Source organism: Sparus aurata, chromosome 11 (genome assembly GCF_900880675.1).
Source record: "Sparus aurata chromosome 11, fSpaAur1.1, whole genome shotgun sequence".
NCBI classification, from domain to species: Eukaryota; Metazoa; Chordata; class Actinopteri; order Spariformes; family Sparidae; genus Sparus; species Sparus aurata.
The window spans coordinates 25,857,758-25,880,615 of record NC_044197.1 but is presented as its reverse complement, the minus strand read 5'-3'; the positions used below and the strand labels follow the sequence as shown (position 1 = coordinate 25,880,615).

Below are 22,858 nucleotides of genomic sequence, written 5' to 3'. Positions count from 1 at the left end.
AGAGAGGAGACAAGAGATTGCTTCAGCGATAGCTCAGTTTGGATCGCTGTCAATCTGCATCTATCTATATGTGTTAGCAGTGTGGCGTACTCACCAGATTTTGGGTTTGCACAATTAATGGACTTGAATTAAAGCATAGGCACATGCTGGCTGCAAAACATCTGAATCCTGTCATTTTTCAACGGCATCAATTCAAAATGTTTATAACAAAGTGATGAAAGGACTGTTGGTTTCTTTTAAATACCTGCCCAATCATCTCATAGTCATTTGTGTAGATTTGGGTAATATCTAGGGTGGAGTAGGTCCGATATACGTAATTGACCTTTTTTTGATCTGAAGCTCAATTCTGAGGCTGAGCTGTAAAAAAATAACTATAAATATAGTAACTTCTGATCAACTTCAGGTTTAAATTAATGTCTGTTTAGTTCCACCCACATAAGGTTTAAGTCCCGCCCATTCCAAGTACAGATGTGTCTCACTAAAAACCTAGTGTTTCATCTGGATGGGCTTGGTTTTTTGGGTTTGTTTTATTAACCTTACATCTATGAACATGGAAACTGATAGTTTGCCTTGTAAGACCGTTTGGGTGGTTTTTTGAGAAGTGTTCTGGCGGATATGGAAGTATCCGAAGTCAGGTGATATGGTGTGAAGATGAACGAAGATGAAATTGACAAGAGTTTGTGTCCTGTGTGTTGGTTGAGGTTTTAGATTGTTATGTTCGGACTCAGTACATTTTTTGTGTTGTGTGTTTTTAAAAGAATATTTCTCAGTCGCTGTTTGATTAGTTTTTGGCAACAAAGCTACTCTGTTAGGTTTAGGAAAAGATCATGGTTTGGATTTAAAGGGATAATTCAGGTTTTTTGAAGTGGGTTCAAATAAAGTACATATCTATATGGGGTCTGTTCCCTACCGTAGGGAAGCTTTGTACTGCAGTGAACGGAGTCCAGATGCAAAGCGAATTTTAAGCACCTAAAACAAGGCCCACCTAAAAAACTCTATATCAGTTCACGTGTACGTTATATAGAGAAAATTCACACCACTATACATCGCCGTTAGACCGCCCATTCTTTTGTCACTACATTTTCTCAACTGTAGAACCCCGTATCCCTACGCATTAGCGTAACCATTAACAGGTGATCTGCGAGCGCCGAAATACAGTGCGAGGCCCAGTTGCGCTAATGCATAGGGATACGGAGTACAAAGCTGAGCGTCTGGGCTGGAGCGGCTCTCTGCTGCTCCAAACTGTGGCTACGCTGATCGGCAGTTACAGTAGGGAACAGACCGACTTATATATATGTACTTTATATGACCCCACTTCAAAAAACCCAAACTATCCCTTTAAATAAAATGTCAGCGTTCACCTTTGATTTCACATCCCAAAGAAATAAAAGTTATCTCTGTTTTGAAGTCACAACTGACAACACAACCAATGCGAGTTAACGAGAATGCACATCAGGCACACAACACTCTGGGACACTGGATGTAAGGCAGCGCCCTCGGGTTGGGATACAGACAATTACTTGGTTGATCCGACACAGTTCAAAAGAAGAATATTCCTACACATACAATGTACAACCTAGTGAAACTGGTGTTCTGCCTCCCTCAGGGTGCAGTGAGCAGCCAACATACAGCGCCTAGGGATATTTGTGTACTCTCTCGTCCCTAGTAATAACTGTTAGTGGATGCCAAGTCAACCATGCACTGCAAATACATCTGATTTATTGTTTGTCATACACAATCCACATTGCCAACACACAATACGTTTTCTACCCGAGCTAACAAACTCGACTGAAGCTGAATTATGTATTTCATTTAGTTTGGATGTTTTGCTTTATAGATAAATAAACTTGGACATTATAAAAACATAGAAAGAAGTAATACCCCAAAACTTGAAAAACTGTTTTGGACATAATATATTCCAGGGAACACTGAATAGCATTGATTAGAAAACAGCCCTGCAGTGGAAACAAGGCCAGTGAGAAGTAAACAGTGGTGGGGGCAGGTGTAAAACCAGAGGGTAAAAACAGGCCTGGTCACATGTTGTTTGTGTGAGCACAGCTCCTCCTTTTCTCATGACAAGTCATTATGTGTCCCTGGACACAGTCAGAGGATTGGAAAGATGCTAAGAAACAACCAACAGTAGTGTGCAGTAAATAAGGGGATTGGTGGATGGATCAACAGATAGACACCAAATACTCTCCCTGATATATTTAATATATAAATGGATCAAACTTGATTTCTTTTTGTCACGATAAACAAACCTAATAAGATGGAGAATAGGGCACTTAGATTCATTATTTATTCATTTATACATTATAGATGCACCAATCAATATGTTTTATAAAACAGTGCATTAAATGAATACCGGTTCATTTTGTTTTGCAGCTTTTAGTGTTTCGGTTCAGTTTCCCTGATCCAGTTGGCATGGGTTCCAGGTGTAGAAGGCAGCTCTTGCAGCTGAAGGGACATATTTGCCTTAGGATCTAAAAAGAGATTGAATAGTGAACCTCAATTTGCCAGATGGCCAGAAACATGACTACAAGTAAATGTTAATGTTGTTTCCTGTATATAACCACACTGATAACACTTTTACCCTATGAACCTAATAAGATAATAATATTTGAAAGTTGTTAATGGCTTGTTTGTACTGCTCCCAAGTGGCCAAGTAACAAAAATAGCTTGGACTTTGACTTTAGCATCACTTTCATTCAAACTTCACTGCAAGAGACATGTTGGATATGTGCATGCCTCAGTGGAGATAAAGAGGCTTTGCTCCAGTGGTTCAACTCAACCAAGCTGCCAGCAGTCACTTGTGCAGCGACAGAATTTTACTAAATTGCACGGTATTTTGCCAGATAATGTAAATCATTACATGACTGGGCCAAAAAAAAATGCTTCATGAGCATTAGAACTCTGAAGCCTCTACCTTTGTTTACCTTCATCACTGCACTGCAGTCTCAACCCGCCTAAACACTGACTCACTTTTTCACCATCACCAAGAAATAAATTGATGTAATTTCTTACAGAAAGGAAGGTATTAAAGGTTCAAATATTTGAAGAATCCAAACCTCATGAAGCCGATCTGGCATATCCGATCTGGTGGCTAAGTACCCTCTCACAAACGCCATGCTGCGGTTTTAGTAACCCAAGCGGAGCTTAATTGTTTACTATCATGTATACAAATGCATTATCCTCTGTAGCGTCAGTCACAGTGGGTTTATGTTAATCCCCATCTTCCAATTACATCCATGAATAATCTTCATACAACATGAATGTCAAGCTTCTTTAACTTTTTAACACTGGAAATGCTCATTTATTGTAAGTCATGAAGGGTGATTAATACAAAGGATAAAAATATTTCACAAGAGAGCTGAGTTCTAGTTGCAATATATATATATATATATATATATATATATATATATATATATATATATATATATATATATATATATATATATATATATATGTATATATATATATATATATATGTATGTATGTGTATATATATATATATATATATATATATATATATATATATATATATATATATATATATGTATGTATGTGTATGTGTATATGTGTATATATATGTATATATATATATATGTATATATATGTATATATATATATATATATATATGTGTGTATATATATATATATATATATATATATATATATATATATATATATATATATATATATATATATATATATATATATTACATGGAGCTTCTTAATGATGACTATGACCCATTCGTTTTTCATGTTTGTCACTCAGCAGGAATTTGTAAACAGACGTGCCACAACTTCTTTCTGCCTTGTGTTTCTTTCAGGTACATCACCCAGCAGGGTCATAAGTTAGAGGTTGGGGCTCCTCGACCTCCTGCCACCGTCACTAATGCTGTGTCTTGGCGGTCAGAGGGCATCAAGTACAGGAAGAACGAAGTTTTTATGGATGTCATTGAGTCAGTAAATCTGCTGGTGAGGACAATATTTGCTTTGTCAACATCATATCCTCTAAAAAGCCTTAATACAAAAGGTGCACCATTCTGTAGACAATCGCTTTTGATATTACTCTTTCAGTAACCAGTAAGAAAAGACTCTGCCAGGATGTGGTACTCCGATACAGAGCCTGACTGATGCTAGGTATTTGAGGCTGATATTGATAAGTAGCAATCGCAAACAGGGCTGCAACTAGCGATTATTTTCATTGGTGATTCATCTGCGGATTATTATTCTGTTTACTGTTGTAGAGGAGTGAAGAAACCTGAAAATATTCACATTGAAGAAGAAAAAATTACTAACACGGATAAGAAGATAATCAAAATAGCGACACATTTAAAACTTGATAGCTAATCCATTAGTCCATTTATTGTTGTAGCTGTAGTTACAAATCCTGTAGTAATATTAATTTTACGTGTATTAACATTTTGACATAAGCACATATTAATCGTGTAGAAACCGTATCAGGATGCAAAGTCTTCATTGTTACTAAAAAAGTATTAAACATTTAAGAAATCAATACTAAATATCAATAAGATAACCTGTATGCTTAACAGAGCTGATAACAGCCACAGAGTCAAGCTGTTACCTGTTTGTTTAGAGATGAATTCTGAGCAAGGTAAACAACATAAGCCTTAAGAGTTCATCTGCTGCCTGTCTGCTGCTTTCAGCCTGGGCAGCACAGATTCACAACACGGCAGACGCGTTACACTGCCGTCATTGTGATACAACTAGTGTTTTTTTTTTGAGAGCTCTCTGTTGTGGTTGTATTTATTGGTTTTCAAAAATAGGTCACAGGAAGCAAAACAAAACAGCATACTGTAGATACACACAGTAAACACTTATCCTGAACTCTGAAAGAAATAAGAGAGACTCATCCCGTCTCATCCAGTATAAGATGAGTATCAGTTTTAATTAACAGCTCGGTTCAGAAAAGATGGGTTGAGTGTTTCCTTGAGGCCCCGTTGGTGCGTCACTGCTAAAATATTGTCTTTCGAAACTTCAAAAGTCTGGCTTGTTTTGACTCCTCTAAACAGTGGCTCTCTTTCCTTGAATTGAATTGAGGAGGAAACGCTCTCTGATTATCAACAATCCTCCATTCTTCTTCAACAGAATATTTTGTCATATTTGTTTCTTCATTGTGTGCAGCCAGGAGTGACCTGGTCGACTCAGATAATTATAAATTGAGTTGCTCTTCTAATTCTCCATAGCCGTTATATTGGCCTCCCGCTGATCTCATTCTGTCTGCTACACTACACGCAAAGTCATTCTCACTGATCAATGTCTGCTAATGTGATATTATTAGGCTACATGAGACATCAATTTAGAGGAAGTATCAGATATCCCACATGACCGTGATGTGTCTCTTGAACTAAAAGGGAGACAGTGGCTTTCCTCTGAAATTTCATGTCCTTCAAGCTTCAAGGACAACAGGTTTGCAGGTTTTTTTGAGTCTAAGGAAAACCGAAATGCTTATGGTGAGCAGTCGCCGTTTCCTTTTCTGTGACCGGGGACCGTATTTAATGTTTTCAGAATTTCTTTACCCTCTTTCACATCAATGCCTTGCTCATATTTCTTGTACTGCATGCTGAGAGCTTTTCAGTCGGATCTGGGTATCGGTTGGTTTGTTTATTTCCCCCAGTTTATAAGGAGAAGTCTTTCTGCTAAACTGATCCGAGTATCACTGTGGAAATAAGGCAACCTAAAGTCCACATTCATGTTTGCGAACAGTAAAGCTAGTTTACTTCCAGGTGAACTTTGAGCAGATTTGACTTTAAATTATTACTTCATGTTCAATATAATGCTTTGCTCTTCTGTCTATAGGTGAATGCCAATGGCAGCGTCCTACGGAGTGAAATAGTGGGCACCATCAAGCTCAAAGTGGTCCTGTCCGGGATGCCTGAACTCAGATTGGGCCTCAATGACAAAGTGCTCTTTGAAATTACAGGCAGTGAGTAACAGTTTCAGTCTCAAGGTCTGTAGTTATACATGTATTATTTGTGTAAAAGCACTTCTGATGAGGCAGTACGGTCACATTGAAGATGGGTGGATCTTTATTCACCCTTTTTTAATGTGAATTTTCAATATGCGCATAAAAGAATGTTTTCATGTTTGTCTGAAGTGGAAAAGTTTGTGTATTGATGACATCAAAATATGATTTATAGATTTATAGAAGATTTGATCATTTACATGAAGCATGTGACTTCAGCGTCCCCTGAAGTTTCCACCCCAGAGAGGTGGAAAATAGCAGCAGATTAAAAACAAACTCCTCGTCGCTCCACACAGATCTGATCTAGACTTTCTCAGATTAACTCATGAACCAAACAATTATGTCCCATTTCCGGTGTGGCCTGTTTATCACCATGGAAAGTTCCACTGGCACTCTTTTAATTACTTAATCTTGTTGCGCCGTCTTATTCTGCATTTAGGGTTAAATGCAATACTTCCTTGTATCTGCTAGCAGACAGGGTTCACAAGTTCACCTCATTGTCTGCCTTCTCCGTCAGACTGACTTTGTACATTCTGTTTCACACACTGAGCTGACAGTGACAATTTCTTTATCTCACGGGGCCAGGATTCAACAGTTTTGATCGTGAACTTGTAAACTCTCAACAGTGGATGATTTATTATATTATATACTGTATGTAACGAGTCACCCTAAACATACATTTGTGTATTACATTTGCGAGAAAAATGGTTAAATAGCAAAAACAAAAATGTAAATCTGCTGCTGGTTGATGGTCGAGCACTTGGCGATTTAGTCTCCACTCCTTGAACTCACCCACACACTCCACCTTCTCCTCCTCTTTCCGACTAAACCCCTCGGTCTATAAATCCCACACCCAGCTTAGCTTTCATCCTTCCTCATCTTCCTTTTCCTCTCCTCCTACTTTCCCAAATTTTTCCCATTAATGTATCCCACTGCATCTCCCCTTGTCTATTCCTGTGCCCTCTCCTCCCTCTGCCTCTTTTCCTTCTTCTCCTTCGCCTGCATCTCTTCCCCCCTGCCGCTCCCCACTGAAGGGGAAAGGCTCCATCACTGTCTAGCCTCTTTGCCTCCGAGTTAATCCTCACCCCAGGCTACAGCCCTGCAGATGAAAGGTGAGGGTCTGTGTATATCCTGTATCTGCAGCCCACAATCCCCCCGCTGCGTGTTGCAGTCTGGGAAATAACATTTCCTCAGAAAGAAAACGATCAGAAAATAATGATCAAACAAACACACTGACAGATACAGCAACACACACCCACTGGCTGTTTATACAAATATGAAAATGGGATTGCACTCTCATCCTCAGCAGTTTTTTTTTTTTTTACATATCATTTTGCAGTAATTTGGTGTTTATCATATTTGCCTGATCTGCACTTTTTATCACAGTTGGACGCAGACGGAATGTGAGGAGTATAAATCATTTAACACTGCCCTCTGCTGGCAGAAGGCCAGTATGGTTTCTAAAGGGAACTGAGACAGATATCGTACAAGTTACATCCAGAGTATGTTCTAATGAATAGCTGATGCATGAAATTAGAGTGAACAAAAAGCATTGTTTTGAAACATCGTTCAGTCAAGACAAATTTGTTTTTTAAAGTATCTGGCCATTTATAACGGTTGAGTGACTCCACTTGCCCGCAATGTCCCTAAAATTAACAACCATTACTGATCAGAGTTATTTGTTTGAATGATGTGAGTGTGTTTGGTTTCTCTACAGGATGATTTTCCAAAGACTCTCCTGTGTGAGCACATTTGTAGCCTATTTACAATCATTTCAGTCATCAATGAATCTGCAGATTGTTTGCCAATTAGTTGTCCCAGATATAATTGACGCCCCAGGTGACATTTTCCAATTTTTTCCACCATCCAATGTATTATTTCCAGTTGTACTATCACATCATGTCTTCACATTTGAGAAGACAGACCCAATAAATACGAAGCGTTTTTCTCTTGAAACATTACTTTATTTCCTTTTGAGAAAGTACAATAAAATAAGTTGTTCCCTGCCCTTTCAGTCTTTAAATGCCTCTGTTGGATTGTCTTTTCTGCCCTCCATCTCAGTGACATCACAGCACTGTGAAAGGCTTTGGACAGAAACACTAACCAAACGTCATTATAAAAACGTGTCCCCATGTCCCCTCTGTCTCGTTTTCTACCGTGCGACAGCAGACAGAAAACAGATAAGGTTCCTCCTGTCTGCTGCTGTGTATTAAAAGCACAGAAACAGGTGAGAGCAGCTTTAAAGGTGATCACACGGGACACTGCTGCATCGTCAATCGTCACCTGACATGCACACGCACACGCACCTATCACTTACTTTGGCCCCTGAGGTCCTAGCAGTGATGGAGAGTGTCCCATGTGACCTTTGTTTCTTGTCTTCTTGATAATGCTGCATCGCAAGCCGCCAGAGTGTGTGTGTGTGTGTGTGTGTGTGTGTGTGTGTGTGTGTGTGTGTGAAAGAGAGAGAGAGAGAGAGGACGTTTTAAAGGGCTTCCCTGCTTTACTTGTAAAGGTGTGTTGTGCTCTCCTTAGACTTAACCTTAGCCAGTCGCCATTCACGCATGAGGAAATGTCACACACACACAAAAGCAAGCACGCAAGCGCACACACCGAAGCAAAATCAATTGAGAAACGAGCAAGCAGCAGGCAAACATGCATAAATCAACACACGTACACACACTCGAGAGAGAACAATGAACAGGGAAGCTGCTTACACAAATACACACACACACACACACACACACACACACACACATATTCTGTCAGACTGGTCTCAGTGCTGGTCCCTGGTTGCCTTCAGAGCAGGTGAGGCTTTAGTTGATTTTTGAATGAGGGATTTAGTTGAGGGTCCACAGCCCCACAGTCATTAGAGCAGTTTTCCACCGCTCAGCGCCCTCCATTAACCAACCAGGGGGAGAACATCAGACTCTCTCCAGCAGGCTACAGATGCTGCCATTGAGGAGGTTGCGCTTTTATCCGCCTGTTGCTACACCCTTGAGAGGAATAGTCTGGGAAAGTCTAGTTTTGTTTCACGGAGAAAACGATCAACCTGACGCAGTCTGCTGATTTTGGTCTATAGCAGCCTCTGTAGTACTCCGATAAGGTTTTAGAGATAGAGGAGTTAGATAAAGGATAGAGCACCAACTATATGCTGATAGTCCTTTTGGTAAATATACTCTACAGCTATTTCGATTCATCGATTTACAGAGAATTGATCAACCACAAACTCACATAGATATCAAGCAAAAATGACACATACTCATTTGTTTCAGCTTTTAATGCTTCATCTAGCTAAAAAGCAAGGAATCTCTGTGTGTCTGGATGTCATTTGCATATCTCAGGAACCATTCATCCAAATTTCACACTTGGCAGGTTTGTTGCTGAGGACCCAGGGTAGTGCAGTGTCAATCTGGTACAATTTGGACACATGACACGCTCAATATGAATACATTTTGAGTAAACAGCAAACGCCGCTCTGGGCTTCATGTCCCTGCAGACGGATGCTGGGCTCGCGTGATCTCACGGGGAGACAGATGTAAACAAAATCGAGATCAGATCAACCTGTTGTAGTAGTGTGTTGCACTGAGAAAAAACACAAGTCTGTATGAATGGGAAGATGTGGTCAACGCAGGTTTTCTTTTCAGCAGCAATATGTTGAAGTGAGATTTCACGTTTCCGTCAGCAGTAGTATACTAGTTAATGTTAGCCTCAAGAGCTAGAATGTTGACCATTCAGCTGCTCAGGGTGCCTCTCTTGCTAGTTGTTGTGGTCTGGCTCGGAAAATATGGATGTAATCATTCACATTTGAATTCATAAGATTTAGTTTGATGTTGCGGAGGCAGCCCAGTTGTGTGTGGAGAGGTTTAAGACTGGATCTGTAAACTCCTCACATTACCAGATAATCTGCACCAAACACAGCACTGTAATGCTGTACTAGTATTAATAATGCATGTTCACGCTTTGGATCTGGTAGCTGCAAATAGCATGGTTAACTATTAATAACTGTACAGTTAACTGCTGATAAATACATAATGAAGTATGTTTTGATCATAATAAAGCAACAAAAAAAGCTTAGTAAAGGTATTACAATGACATAAATGACAAGTTAATTAAAAAATATTTGTTTATGCCATTTTAAACTTGTGAAAAACTGACAAAGGTTTATTAAAATGTTGAAAATGTTCTTATCGGTGATTATAAAGTTCTATATATAATATAACAATAAACTTGGTCATGATGCTATCTTTAACACATGTTTTGATCAATATTAATAAAAGTACTATTAATGATAATAAACTCAAAATAATAATAATTCCAAAACAAGGAAGTTTACCGTGTTCAGTGGGGATATTGTGTTTTTTTTTCTCGGTTGTTTTATAGACGAAGAATTAATACCTCTAATACTTTTTGTCTGGCTTAGAGGTGTTTAATAACACCTTGGCTGACATAAATGGTTGTTTACTGAAACAGTCACAGTACTAATGATATAGTAGGAACAACAGCGTGACATCTCCTGTTGGCAACGTGACTTCCGTGTAGGTGTATTTCACAAAATAAGACCATAACAAAAGACCTATATTACTGTGGGATTAATTTCACCGAAAATAAATCAGAAGCTTTTAAATTTTTTTTTGCAGAGTAATGGAAAATCTTGCGTGTGCTTCTGTCAGGAGTGTTTTTCCTGGCCGATCGTGCAATATTTATCTAGCTGTTTGCGTGAGTGCAGGTGTAGATGCATTTGTGAGGCAGCTGAATGGGCTTCACTGGGAGAGAAGATGATGGCAGCAGGTTTTGAAAGCAGGGAGAGTGTGTGTGTGTGCGTCTGTGTGTGCGTGTTTGCGAGTGTTTGTGCGTGGCAGCTGAATAACTGTTCAGTGGGGGACAACAAGAAGGCAGATGGATTTGGTAGCACACTGAGCGTACAGTGTGTGTGCGTGCGTGAGCTAATGTTTGTCAGTCATCATTACCTTGACCTTGATTTCCCCAAGGCTGCCTGGAAGGCTCTCAATCTTCTTTGTGTATTTCTGTGTGCGTTTTGTTTGTGTGTTGTTTGCGTGTGTGTGTGTGTGTGTGTCAGGAGAGAAAAGTAAGACGGTGGAGCTGGAGGATGTGAAGTTTCATCAGTGTGTCCGTCTGTCACGCTTCGAGAACGACCGCACCATCTCCTTCATTCCCCCCGACGGCGAGAGCGAGCTCATGTCCTACCGCCTCAACACTACAGTGAGTGGGACACGCCGACGAATGTCTCTTTCTCAACCCACACACTCCAGCCACCTACACACCAAGAGCACACTTCCTATTTGTCTCACAGTAAGGTGCATGCGCGGATGTGTCATGTAGCCGAGAATGTTCCGTCTTATTTTCTCATCTCCCTGTGTGCATGTACACAGTGGCAACATAACTCAAGGGCAAAACATGTGACAGGAGGCTAACTGATATTTTGGTACATATTGGCTTATCACAAACAATTAACTGACATAGTGGTGTTGATTTATAAGTCGAGGTCAAGGTAAACTTCATCATCCCACAAAGGGGGATTTATGTTGTCACACGCATTGTGGTTAAAAGACAGAAGTCAACTATAATTGCACAAACAAGCACATACACAAAGATTTTGGCAATACTAGCAACATAAAATAGATGTCATATACAGTGTATAATCTAAATATACAGTTCACAAAATTCAAATGCCAAATGTTGACAAACAGGCAAATATAATTCAGAGTATGCAAATATGTGTATTTTTTTTGCCTGTTATAGATTTTTTTATGTCAAAAATATTTTTGTCATATTGTGTTTTTTAATGTGCACTCTGTTATTTGTTCTAACTCTCTTCCAGTGAAGTGTACTGTGTGAAATGTGTTGTAGTCTTATATTTATTGTTACTGCCATTTATGATAGTAAAGTTTTTTGACGCAGTCTCTGTTCTGCCTCTGAAAATCCCATATAAGCAGGAGGTTTCATTTACTGCGTTGATACTACTACACATTCTTATTATTAGTTATTAACATTAATAGTAGTTTTCATCTGTGATAGCAGCAGGAGATTTTTGAGGTTGTTTGGAGTAATTGGGTCGAATTGGGCTGGGGCTGTCCGCGTCTTGCCCCGGCACAGAGGCCTTAACTCTGAAATTAACATCACTTTGTACTACAAAGTGCTTGGGCTGGGCTGACAGGGGTTTCATGGCACATTCAAGTTCACCTCATGAATCTATATGTGAATAGACACAAAGGTTTTCTAAAGAGGAAAGTTTCTACCTTTTTCTTATTTTACTTTGTAAAAATATACAGGCCTACATCCCTCATTACTTCCTTGTTCTTTCACTACAGTATTTTTAAAAAGTTCACACTAAAATCATGAAGATCCCATTCATGTCTACATAGGTGGGTTTTTATTCTTTTGAAAAGAATCTTGGCAAATTGTAATCAGCAATCTCACCAAGACTGTCGTACAACAGAGGAAAACGTCCCTCTGTGGTCATGTTCAAGTTGTTTTCCAGCAGCATGTTTTAATATTTAAATACCTCGGATGATAAAATATTCTCTGGTGTATTTTTTTCATCTACCAGTCCATAGTACTGATGATAGTGTCAGTGGTAATCTTTACTAGAGGGCTGATCAGGTTTACACTAAGTGTATGTGGTTTCTAGAACAACAGAGAAAAACAAATGTTTCACATGAATGAACTATAATGTAAGACACAAAACACAATCAGTTAGATATGGACAAAGTCTTGTGTCCAAAGGGTGTCAGTACAACATCAGATATCCGTCTCAAACGAGAATAAAGTGTACAGCCAAACTGCAAACTCTAGTTTCTAGTTTCCACAACTACATTGAACTGTGACACTAAGAAATCGTATCGTATGACTGTAAAAATACGTCCAGGTCCAATGACGACTAATATGATTATGATGATCGCCACTCATCCTCACATAAGTGTATACATGTTGTCCAAGGATACTTGAGTGGTGTTTCTGTGCCAGCAAGTCTTCTTAACAGTTATTGTCTCCCTTGTACAAACACAATCTCTCTGTCCTTTCCACTGTGTCACTCCGGTGATGTGTTGTCGTAGCGATGCAGTCCAGCTCAGCGCTCGCCCCTCTGACCTTGTCCACTCCCTCGCTCTGTCTGACAGGTGAAGCCTCTCATATGGATCGAGAGCGTGATTGAGAAGTTTTCTCACAGCCGTGTGGAGATCAAGGTGAAGGTAATGATGAGCGACACACAAACACACACACCCCCCATGTCCTTATCCACTCATCTGGTCCCTTCACTGAAACTTATTTAGTATTTATGACACACACTTCTCAGGCGGATTAACGCTTACCATCTGTTTGCGGCAGTCACGGCCACACAGACTCAGAATAACAAGCTGCGCTGTGCATAAAGTCATAAAGACCTCCTTGATTTGAATTTGGATGTGCTTGCTCAGGTCCTCTCATGACATTTGAACTCCGTCCTCTGTCACCTTCCGCAGGCTCGGAGTCAGTTCAAGAGCCGCTCCACTGCCAACAATGTGTCCATTCTGGTGCCAGTGCCTAGTGATGCTGACTCACCCAAGTTCAAGACCAGCACGGGCAGCACCAAGTGGGTGCCCGAGAAGAGCGTGGTGCAGTGGAACATCAAGTCTTTTCCTGTTAGTGTCAAGAAAATACCACGGTTCATAACATGTAATACATGGAGTGCATGCTGATTAACAGTAATATTATTCTAATGCTATCAGGCTTTAAAGGCACGGCAGCCTTAGTCTGATGTCAAATCAAAATCAAGTCAGTTTTATTTATATAACCCAAAATATAATAATGTAATTAACTATTAATGAAAATATTGAGAAAAAAACTTTAACAAACTTTTAACAGGGGAAAGAAAGATGGAAGAAACTTCAGGAAGAGCCACAGAGGAGTGATCCCTCTCCCAGGACAGACAAGCATGCAATAGATGTCACATGTACAGGACAGATCAACAAAATCACAATTTACAAATTGCATTGACAGAATATCTGACAGAAAATTATACAAAATATAAAAGAATATAGTATATGATACACAGTGTTTTTTACGAGGTACTTTTTATGTATTGAATATTTCCGTTTTTTTGTTTGTTTTGTTTTTATTTTCCGCTGCAGTTCAGACGCAAATATATTTAGAATATATTTCAGTCCAGATTTACTTGATGCATTTAGTGACTAGTTACTTTGCAGATGCAGAATGAAAATACAAAATATAATAGACAAGTAAATCCTCAAGTATGGATGATTGAGGTAACAAGTTTTTGATGCCGGTGTAAATGCATAAGCTACCTAGCAGTTTATAAGGTTCCATTATTAAAGAAAAGAAGAAAAAACACCAGTCAAACAGGGAATTTCAAACTTCTGAACGGCAGTGTACATTATCTGAAACGGGGCCATCCCCTCATCATCATGCGTACTTCTACTCTAACTTTACTTGAATGTAGGACTTTCATTTGTACAACAGAGTGCTTCTTCAATGTGATGTTGCTACTTTTACTTATACTTACATACTCACAGATCAGAGTACGCGTTTTACCACTGATGATACCTGACGTTTACATAAGCTTGTACAAGCCCCAGTGTCACGAAATTAAGTTGTATCTTGACTCTGACAAGTATCAGAGCTATATAGCTATATCAGAGCGACAATAGCTATTTATCACATTATGATCAGCTCCCCCCCCCTCCCCACACACACACACACACACACACACGATCACATCTTATCTCTCATTTCCTGCTGTTCCCTTCATAATTCTGTCTTTAGTCTCTGCTGTCGCCAAACTCTTCAAAGGGAAATTTAAAAAACTCGTCGAGCATTAATTCAGTCGGGTTTCCTTTTATCTGTCAGGTTCTGATATCCCCTCAGTAATTCATTACACCTTCAGCCTGTCAAGGAGGGTTAAGAATTGCCATCACCAGTGACGTATTGTTATCCGGCTCGTGTATGACTGCAGTGCATTTTTCTCTGCTTCTGTCAACCTTTGGACTCTATAAAAGTGCATATTCTCTCAGGAAGTCATACTTAACTTGTAATGTTTGCTGTAAGTCCAAGGAAGCAAAGATGAACAGACTGATAGTCACACTCATCTGTAGGCCAGTTGGCTCCAACCCAGACCGAATTTATAAAGTATAAGTCTGTTTGCCATCAGCTGTTTCGTAAGCATGAATGTTTACATCATTTACAGATTAATAATGGGCATGTTATCCTGAAAAAAATGTCTTATCAGCTGTAAGCATGGATATGGATAATAAGATTTCCCACAACAACTTTATAATCCTAAGGGGAAAAAAAATGTTTTTAAAATATGTTTCAGTTCATTAAATGTTCTGAAAACGTATTTTGCCAGTCAGCTTCCGGCTTTGATAGATGGGGGCCTACATGAGATATGGTTATCTGCCAGTCTCACAAACATTGACTGTATGAAATATGGACGGTTCCCTCATGAGGTTGTGGTCCAGGTAGTTTATGGTAGTCTCAAGTCTTCTTCAACACAGATGGTCCTTTTTAAACGATGGTCTGATTTAGAGTAAAACAGATGATAAATCAGGGTATGATTTAGAGCAAGTGTCCATGTGTCCTTAGTCAAGATATCCTCCCCATCTCCACACTCTTGTCCAAAGTTTGGTCACTTCTGGCTCATAAAAAAATAAATAAAAGTAGTCTGGAAACTAATGTTGATATCACTTTACATGTGGTCGACTCTTTTCACTGGTTTCACTGGTGGGCAAGGCTGGAAGAAGATGTCACTTACAACAACAAGCATTTGAAAAAGTGTGATGACTGTCTTGTCGTTTTTGTTTCCAGGCTACTATCAATCGAAACTGATAAGACTATAGACACTAATAAGACAACACAGTCCTGTTAAAAAGCTTCGTTTCTGAGACAAGATGATGCCTTTGATTGTTGCCATTCACCCTCAAATCTTAGGGAGAAATAGTTGTTTAAAACTAAAGTTTGAGGAGCTTTGCAGTGAAAGAGGTAACTGATTTGCAAGACGTAAGTCCAAAGTACAATCATTCCCCGTACCAGCAAGTGCTTAACACCAGGCACTTGCTGGTGTGAGGAATGATTAACGTGTTGTTTTTGTGTTTATAGCCTGAATATGATTGTCAGATGCTAAATCCCATAAACTGATATCTGCTTCACCTTGATATGACAGGGGAGTTGTCTCACATTGCCACGCATATAGAGTTTGTTTTGTTTTTCGAACTGAACAACCCTGTATTAATTGGAGTTACACACCTGGGAGCGGAACTCATCAAACAAACTAAACTGTTCTATCTGAAAGGCTTAGAGAATTCATTGTTTCACCACGTGCAGTAACATGACAAGCATGACAACATGCTTTGTCTCTCCTCTGTTTTCACATGTGTAGGGTGGTAAGGAGTACATGATGCGGGCGCACTTTGGGCTTCCCAGTGTGGAGAGTGAAGAGATGGAGGCCAAGAGACCAATCACAGTTAACTTTGAGATCCCATATTTCACTGTGTCCGGGATTCAGGTCAGACCCTTTATTAACACATTCCACTGTCTCATTTCTCAGTTGTTGTTTTTTAACTGTTCCACACACATTTTGCACTATAGAGTGGCTGCAAATGGCCATCAATAATGCTAAACTAATTTAATATATTGCTTAGTCCTCACATGCCGCAAAATTCCATCAACTGATGATGACAAATGAACATATATGAAATATATATGATCTCTCCCTGACTATAACATGCTTAAAGGAACTGTTCACCCAAAAATGAAAAATCATTCATTAACTATTCTTTGAAAGTTTCACAGTCTACAAAACGTTTCCGGAGCTTCACAGCAAAACAGTGTTTCAGCATTCTCCTGAACCACCGAGGTCAATGGGGACTTGTTTCAAAATGTTTCAAAAACTACTGAAAAAAACAAAACATAAAATGGTTCCATACAGCGTTTCGGCCATAGGAGAATTCTGCATCATTTTTTGTTGTGAAACTGCAGAAATGTTTTTGGGAGGACAAAACTGTTATTCCATCTGCAAGGAGTTGAGTAGATAATGAGTCAATTTTGCATTTCGGGAGAACTGTTCCTTTAAGGTGCTTCAGTTTTCCTATTTAACATTTTGTTCGTTTGTTCAAATTGAGCTATACAAGGTTTTTCAATGGACAGAGACGTTTTACCTCTCCTATAAGTGGGTCGCCATATGTACACTGAAACATATGGACGATTTACTGAAGACGTTGGTGTGTGTATGTCTGTGATTGAGTGAATAACTATATTTAAAGCAACATTATGTGATTTTTTTCACCTTAAAATAACAGCTTCAAAATCATTTTGATGGTACAGTGTCTTGTAATAGTGTGAATGGTGTCTCTGTCTCAGGCGCTCTGCCCCCCATCACTTGTTTCTGCACTGTGTAACTTAAGTGATATGGTAGGATCACAGACGTGTTTACTTCAAGATACACGTTTTCAACACATAGCATTGTTATGACGTAACATTCATTGTTACAGACCTGGGATTTGTATTTATGACGGTGGTGTTGCACTGCCAGTGTCTGCATAATGTTGCTTTAATCTGCCTGTGTTCCCTAGGTGCGTTACCTTAAGATCATAGAGAAGAGCGGTTACCAGGCCTTGCCATGGGTCCGCTACATCACACAAAGTGGAGGTGAGAACAAACACCCTGTCATACACTTAGACAAGCAACACACCCTACCGATTCTGATTGTTTTGATCTCACTCTGGATGATATTTTGACTGAGGTGACATGGGGTCAGGGACTGAGCTGTTAAAAAACCAAGTCAGCTGCCTGTTGAATTTTAATCCCCCGAAAAGCTGCTTTCAAATAAGTATTTCTCTAAAAAATTAACAATCAAAAGTTAAAGTTCAGCTTAAGTCCTTCAGTATTATTTATGAACACTCAAAAACTCTACCAGCCTACCTCATGAGGACTGCGTGAGTGTGTTTTGATGAGTGGCATCTCCCACAGAAAAGAGCACATTTAAAAACAACACATGATAAAATATATGATTTATCAAGATTAATGTTAATAACAGATATCATGTACCCACAACTGTGTTGGACTTACGAACTCCAGTTTAGCTGTTGCTGTTTTGTATCCAAAGTTCAAACCCATTAGCAAATCGGAGGTTAGCACGGGGTTAAATATGATGTTTTCACTCGCGAGAGCAGTGTCAGGATGAGTCTCTCTGCAACACTCTTCAGTGTGTGCCCTAGGAGTGAACCCAGCTGTAAAACATCTATCATATCCATTACCTGGTGCGATCACCATGAGTCATGGCCTCAGGGGCTTAGACTGACACCAGGATGCAGAAGATAGAAACTTTACAAGCCTGCTAGCTTTTGGCGTAAAATTCTTCTTGTCTCAGTTGTCCACATTTGAACAGGGGTACTGCAAAGTTGAGGGAATGCAGTTTGCAGAGTTGGCACCTGGGATCTGTAGATTCAAACGCTGCCCTGGGAATGAACCCTTCTGCAACACATCTGTTATACTCATGGGTGACACCAAGGGTGACACCCTGAAGAGTTGTTTCTGTGTTTGTGAGCTTTGAACTTTTATCAGCCGGCTAACTAGACATTTAAACTGGAATAGAGTAAGAAGCTACATCTCTGCCTTAAACACAGGCGTGATATTTGGACAGATCACACATCATTGCACATCGCCGCATTACACCTACAGTATATTGATGAGACTGCAGCAGAATCCTCCTTACTAGCTCACTAGTTTCAATAGGGGACAAATGGAAATGATATGGAGATGGAGGCCCGGTACCTTCACTGGACAACGGCCAGAAATCCTAAAGTGCCATACCTGCCACACGTCCCAAGAATGAACCTGACTCTATAACATCAATCATATCCATTACCTGGATGTGTCAGGTACGATTCAGGGGCTGCGGAGGTTGAATGATGCCACAAAGTGCAGGGAGGCTCCCAGGGTGGCACTCACCGAATGCCAAGGTTACTATCGCATTGCTGTAACATCAGCAAGGACGCAAAGGAGAGAGAGCAGGACAGGAAAGAGGAGGAGGAAAGAAGAGAGAACAGAAGTGATGAAGTTAGGAGGACTGGAGAGAAGGCGTATCGCCTTTCTTTTACTGTTCCATCAGCAACACGGAGGGAGAGGGAGACGGTGACAGTGATCACATTTCAGTCAGCACTACATGCAGACACACTCACACTGATTAAACAATATCTTGATACTGTAGACTGACTGTACTGACTTATTAATGAGTGATGAACAGGCATTTAGCAGCCGTACTGTACAGCAGTGACGACTGACGACAGCACAGATATCAGACTGTAAGTGGTCAGCATGTGATCAGGCGGCATCACGCTGCTGCTGGATCTTTAAGGTGAAGTCAATCTAATGCATCACAATGCACAAATAATCATTTCATCATCACATCGTGGACTTCTCTAGGTTGGCTGCTGATGTTGAGTAGTAAGGCGTGGCTCTAGGGGTGTTCAGTACATGTGCAAATGAATCCTCATCAGTATATTTAATGGTGAAACACTCATACTGAATCACCTTTCTCACTAACTGAATCAATAGCTTTCCGGTTTATTTCTACCACGCTGAATGGGCTTGAGGTCAGAGCTCTGTGCAGGCCAGTCAAGTTCTTCCAACACAAGCTGGGAAAAACATTTCTTTATAGACAGCCAAAGTCCTGACTTCATCTCTGAGCCAACGTCTGTTCCACCAGCGTCTGTAACTCAGTCCAATCTCTCACTGAGCATTTCATTCATTGGTCTTGGATGCTAGTGTTCATATTCTAAGTCAAATTGGCTTCCCCTGCGCCACTTGTTATAAGGGATTGAAAATGTTCAAATTTACACAACAGTATTGACTAAGTCTTTGTTCAATGGCTATATGTTGATGTGATTTTGAGTGAGGGTTTCTTACTGTTCCTCTGGAACAAAACCAATAAAAGAAAGTTGCCTCCCAAAACCACAAAGTTGGACCCACACTATTAAATAAGATGTCACTGTATGCTGTTGCATAATAATTTCCCTTGATGGGAACTGAAGGCGACAAATTATTAAAAAAAAGCGCCTGAGACGGAAAGTGCACACAAATAATTTTGGCAGTGTAGTGTGATCTTATTATTAGAGAATCCTGGATGCACATATGCAGTTAATACCACAGTAAATCAGATTTATTCAGAATTTGCCCTTCGAAGATTGTAATATTAATGATATTTATAGCAGTAGGCCTAAATGTGACATTTATGCTTCCAAAGTCTGGAACTGCAGAGAGGTACGTGTCTATCTAAGTAAGGAACGTGTTAAATATTGGTAATATGATTTAGTAGACTGCCACTGTGGCCAGTATTTGTGCTGATCTTGTTTAGGGATTTAACAGGGCAGGTATTGGCAGTGATGTGATGTGCTGAGGTGATGAGGGGAAGAAAGCTGTGTTAATGCTCTGCTGTTACATTTCTTGGCAGATTACCAGCTCCGGACAAACTAAAGGGCACAGATGCTGCTAGACGAATGGATATCTTCTCTCTGTGTCTGTCTTCCTCTCTCTCTGTATCTTTGGCTCCCTGGTCTGCATTGGACAGCAGAGGACAAGTGCAGGAGGACACATGATATTTTTCCCGCCCTGAACGGAAACAAGACATCGTCTCCTCTCAGCTCAGACGGGAAAGGCTGTTGCATCACCTTTGACCTGTGATTTTTTTTTTTTTTTTTTTTTTTTTAAGGTTCCTCAGGACTGCGGGAAAACATTTTAATATGTGAATAATGAACTGATGACTTTGTGTCTCTGTCCGGTTCTGGTGTCCCTCACCTTTAATGCGATATCCCTCAAGGTTAATTTAGAGCAGAATTTGGGGAAGAAGATGTGATTTGTAATTTCAGAAAAAGAAAACTTTTAAATATTACAAATTAAAACTTTTTAAGGGTGACAGATTACGTTATGCCATTATACAGTAACTTTAATACTCAATGGAACGTGGGATTGAGCATGGGTGATTTTTCTAAATCTGAAGTTTGCCATCGACACCATCAGATTTGTTTCTTTACATGTCGCTCCATACAGGAATGAAACCACTACACCAAATCTTAGCATTGTCAGCATCTTTACCTGTAAGGGTTTTTATTCCTCCTATGTTTTGTCCCTAATATCCACTTTATTATCCATACGCAGCACATTTTAACTCGGCTGTTAATCTCCACTCCTCTCGAAGGCATACGTTTCACTGCAACCTCTATATTATATGTTCATTGCCTTAAAAAACTGCCTATGTATCCTTACCTTTAACACTGTGAAGATAATCCCCAGTGCAGTGAAACTAACACCAGCGACCAGATCAATGATTAATAAGGCACAATGTTGTCAGAGGCGTTGGTAGTGTAACTTAATACCTTCAACGCACTCCCTTGGGGCCTGTAACCTTGTCCTTGTGCTCGAAATCGGCTTGCAGCTTTTAAGTCAGAGACTGAAGGAATGAGCACAGTGCAGAATTCTTTTGTCATATTTGTATCTGTTGTTTATACTGCACTAGTCAGTCCCCTGTGGGACGAGTCTGAAGGACAGAACAGCGGGTCGAGGAGGAGTGTGGGCAGGACAAAGGTGAAATAACCTGAAGGGATTTCTTTTCACTGTCTGAGAATATTGACAATATGTTGGGGGTAATTGTTTCTCCATGACTCTTTTTGTTTTTTTTACATGTCAGCCTCTGAAGGCCCCTATATGTCTTCAAAGCAGTTGGTGGTGTAATTCACTCCCTCTGATGTGCATGCACTCCAGCACATCGGTTCAGCTGCACTGCCAGCAGCACAGAAGAGAGTCCTGTGTCGATTTATTGCATCTCTGCTGTTAAGTATAAAACCTTCTGTTACAATCATTGCATCATCTCGTGTGGGGACATTTTTCGGACACCAATGAGGATTGTTAATGCGTTTGTGTGTTTCCATGTGTTGTCATTAATTTATCAATGGTTATTTGTCAATAGGAAGCAAAGGGATATATTTGGAAATAAACAATTTTTTGTACCTTGTTTTCGAATGCTATTGTTTTCTGTCTCTAATTCTCTAGAGTGTTTCAACAAATTATGATAGATGACTAATGTGATACATTTGCAGCTCAGAAATGTAGCACAAGAACAATTTGACCTATTAAGGTAGATCTACTTTGAGCTCCCTTAAACCCTGGTTTTTAACCCCGGGAACATACAGTGGCAATAGACAGGATTTTGCTTTAAAATATCATTACAAATTAAACGTTTTATTTCACACGGTAATGGCTATAGAATAATGACACCACTGGCATTTAGATTGGTTGGTTGGTTCCCTGTAAACCTTACTTTCAGTGTGCAGTCTTGTCTGCCACAGGGCACGAAATCTCCCTTGAAAATAACGGATGACTGGCAATCAGGTCAGACTGGCAACCTGGCACCATTTCCATCAGATTGCACATTCCCGTTATAGACTTAAAGCAACATTATGTAACTTTTTTACCTTAAAATATCAGCATCATAATCATTTTGATGGTACAGTGTCTTGTAATATGGTACATCTGTCTCAGCCACTCCACCCCCCCATCACTTGTTTCTGCACTATGTAACTTCAGTGAGAGGGTAGGATCACAGCGTTACTTACATGTTTCACCAGCAAGGACCACATCATCAGTGAGATGTACATGATTGGAATTGGAATTTACTGAGGTGGAATATGAGTGGGCGGTGTTAGGAAGGCATTGTTAGGGATCTGTGGCAGGTCCTGAGTGGCCGAGAATAAGATGGGGGAAATCCCGGACAAGAACCCGGCTACATTGGAAAAGAAACTGAGATGGGGTAGCCACTTCACCAGATTATGTGATGACCATGGGGTTAGAAGAAGAAGCATT

General features: G+C 39.9%; 1 protein-coding gene across 1 annotated transcript in view; it reads left to right on the top strand.

Moving 5' to 3' along the window:
• Positions 1–22,010, top strand: part of ap1m3 (adaptor related protein complex 1 subunit mu 3) — a 34,725-nt gene extending 12,715 nt beyond the window's left edge. Inside the window, exons 5-12 of the mRNA XM_030434285.1 lie at positions 3,834–3,981; positions 5,827–5,953; positions 11,070–11,212; positions 13,129–13,200; positions 13,471–13,629; positions 16,383–16,508; positions 17,575–17,650; positions 20,454–22,010. Coding sequence (XP_030290145.1) covers positions 3,834–3,981; positions 5,827–5,953; positions 11,070–11,212; positions 13,129–13,200; positions 13,471–13,629; positions 16,383–16,508; positions 17,575–17,650; positions 20,454–20,476 — 874 coding nt within the window. The 3' untranslated portion in view covers positions 20,477–22,010. The remainder of the gene's footprint in view (positions 1–3,833; positions 3,982–5,826; positions 5,954–11,069; positions 11,213–13,128; positions 13,201–13,470; positions 13,630–16,382; positions 16,509–17,574; positions 17,651–20,453) is intronic.
• The last annotated feature ends 848 nt before the right edge of the window (positions 22,011–22,858 follow it).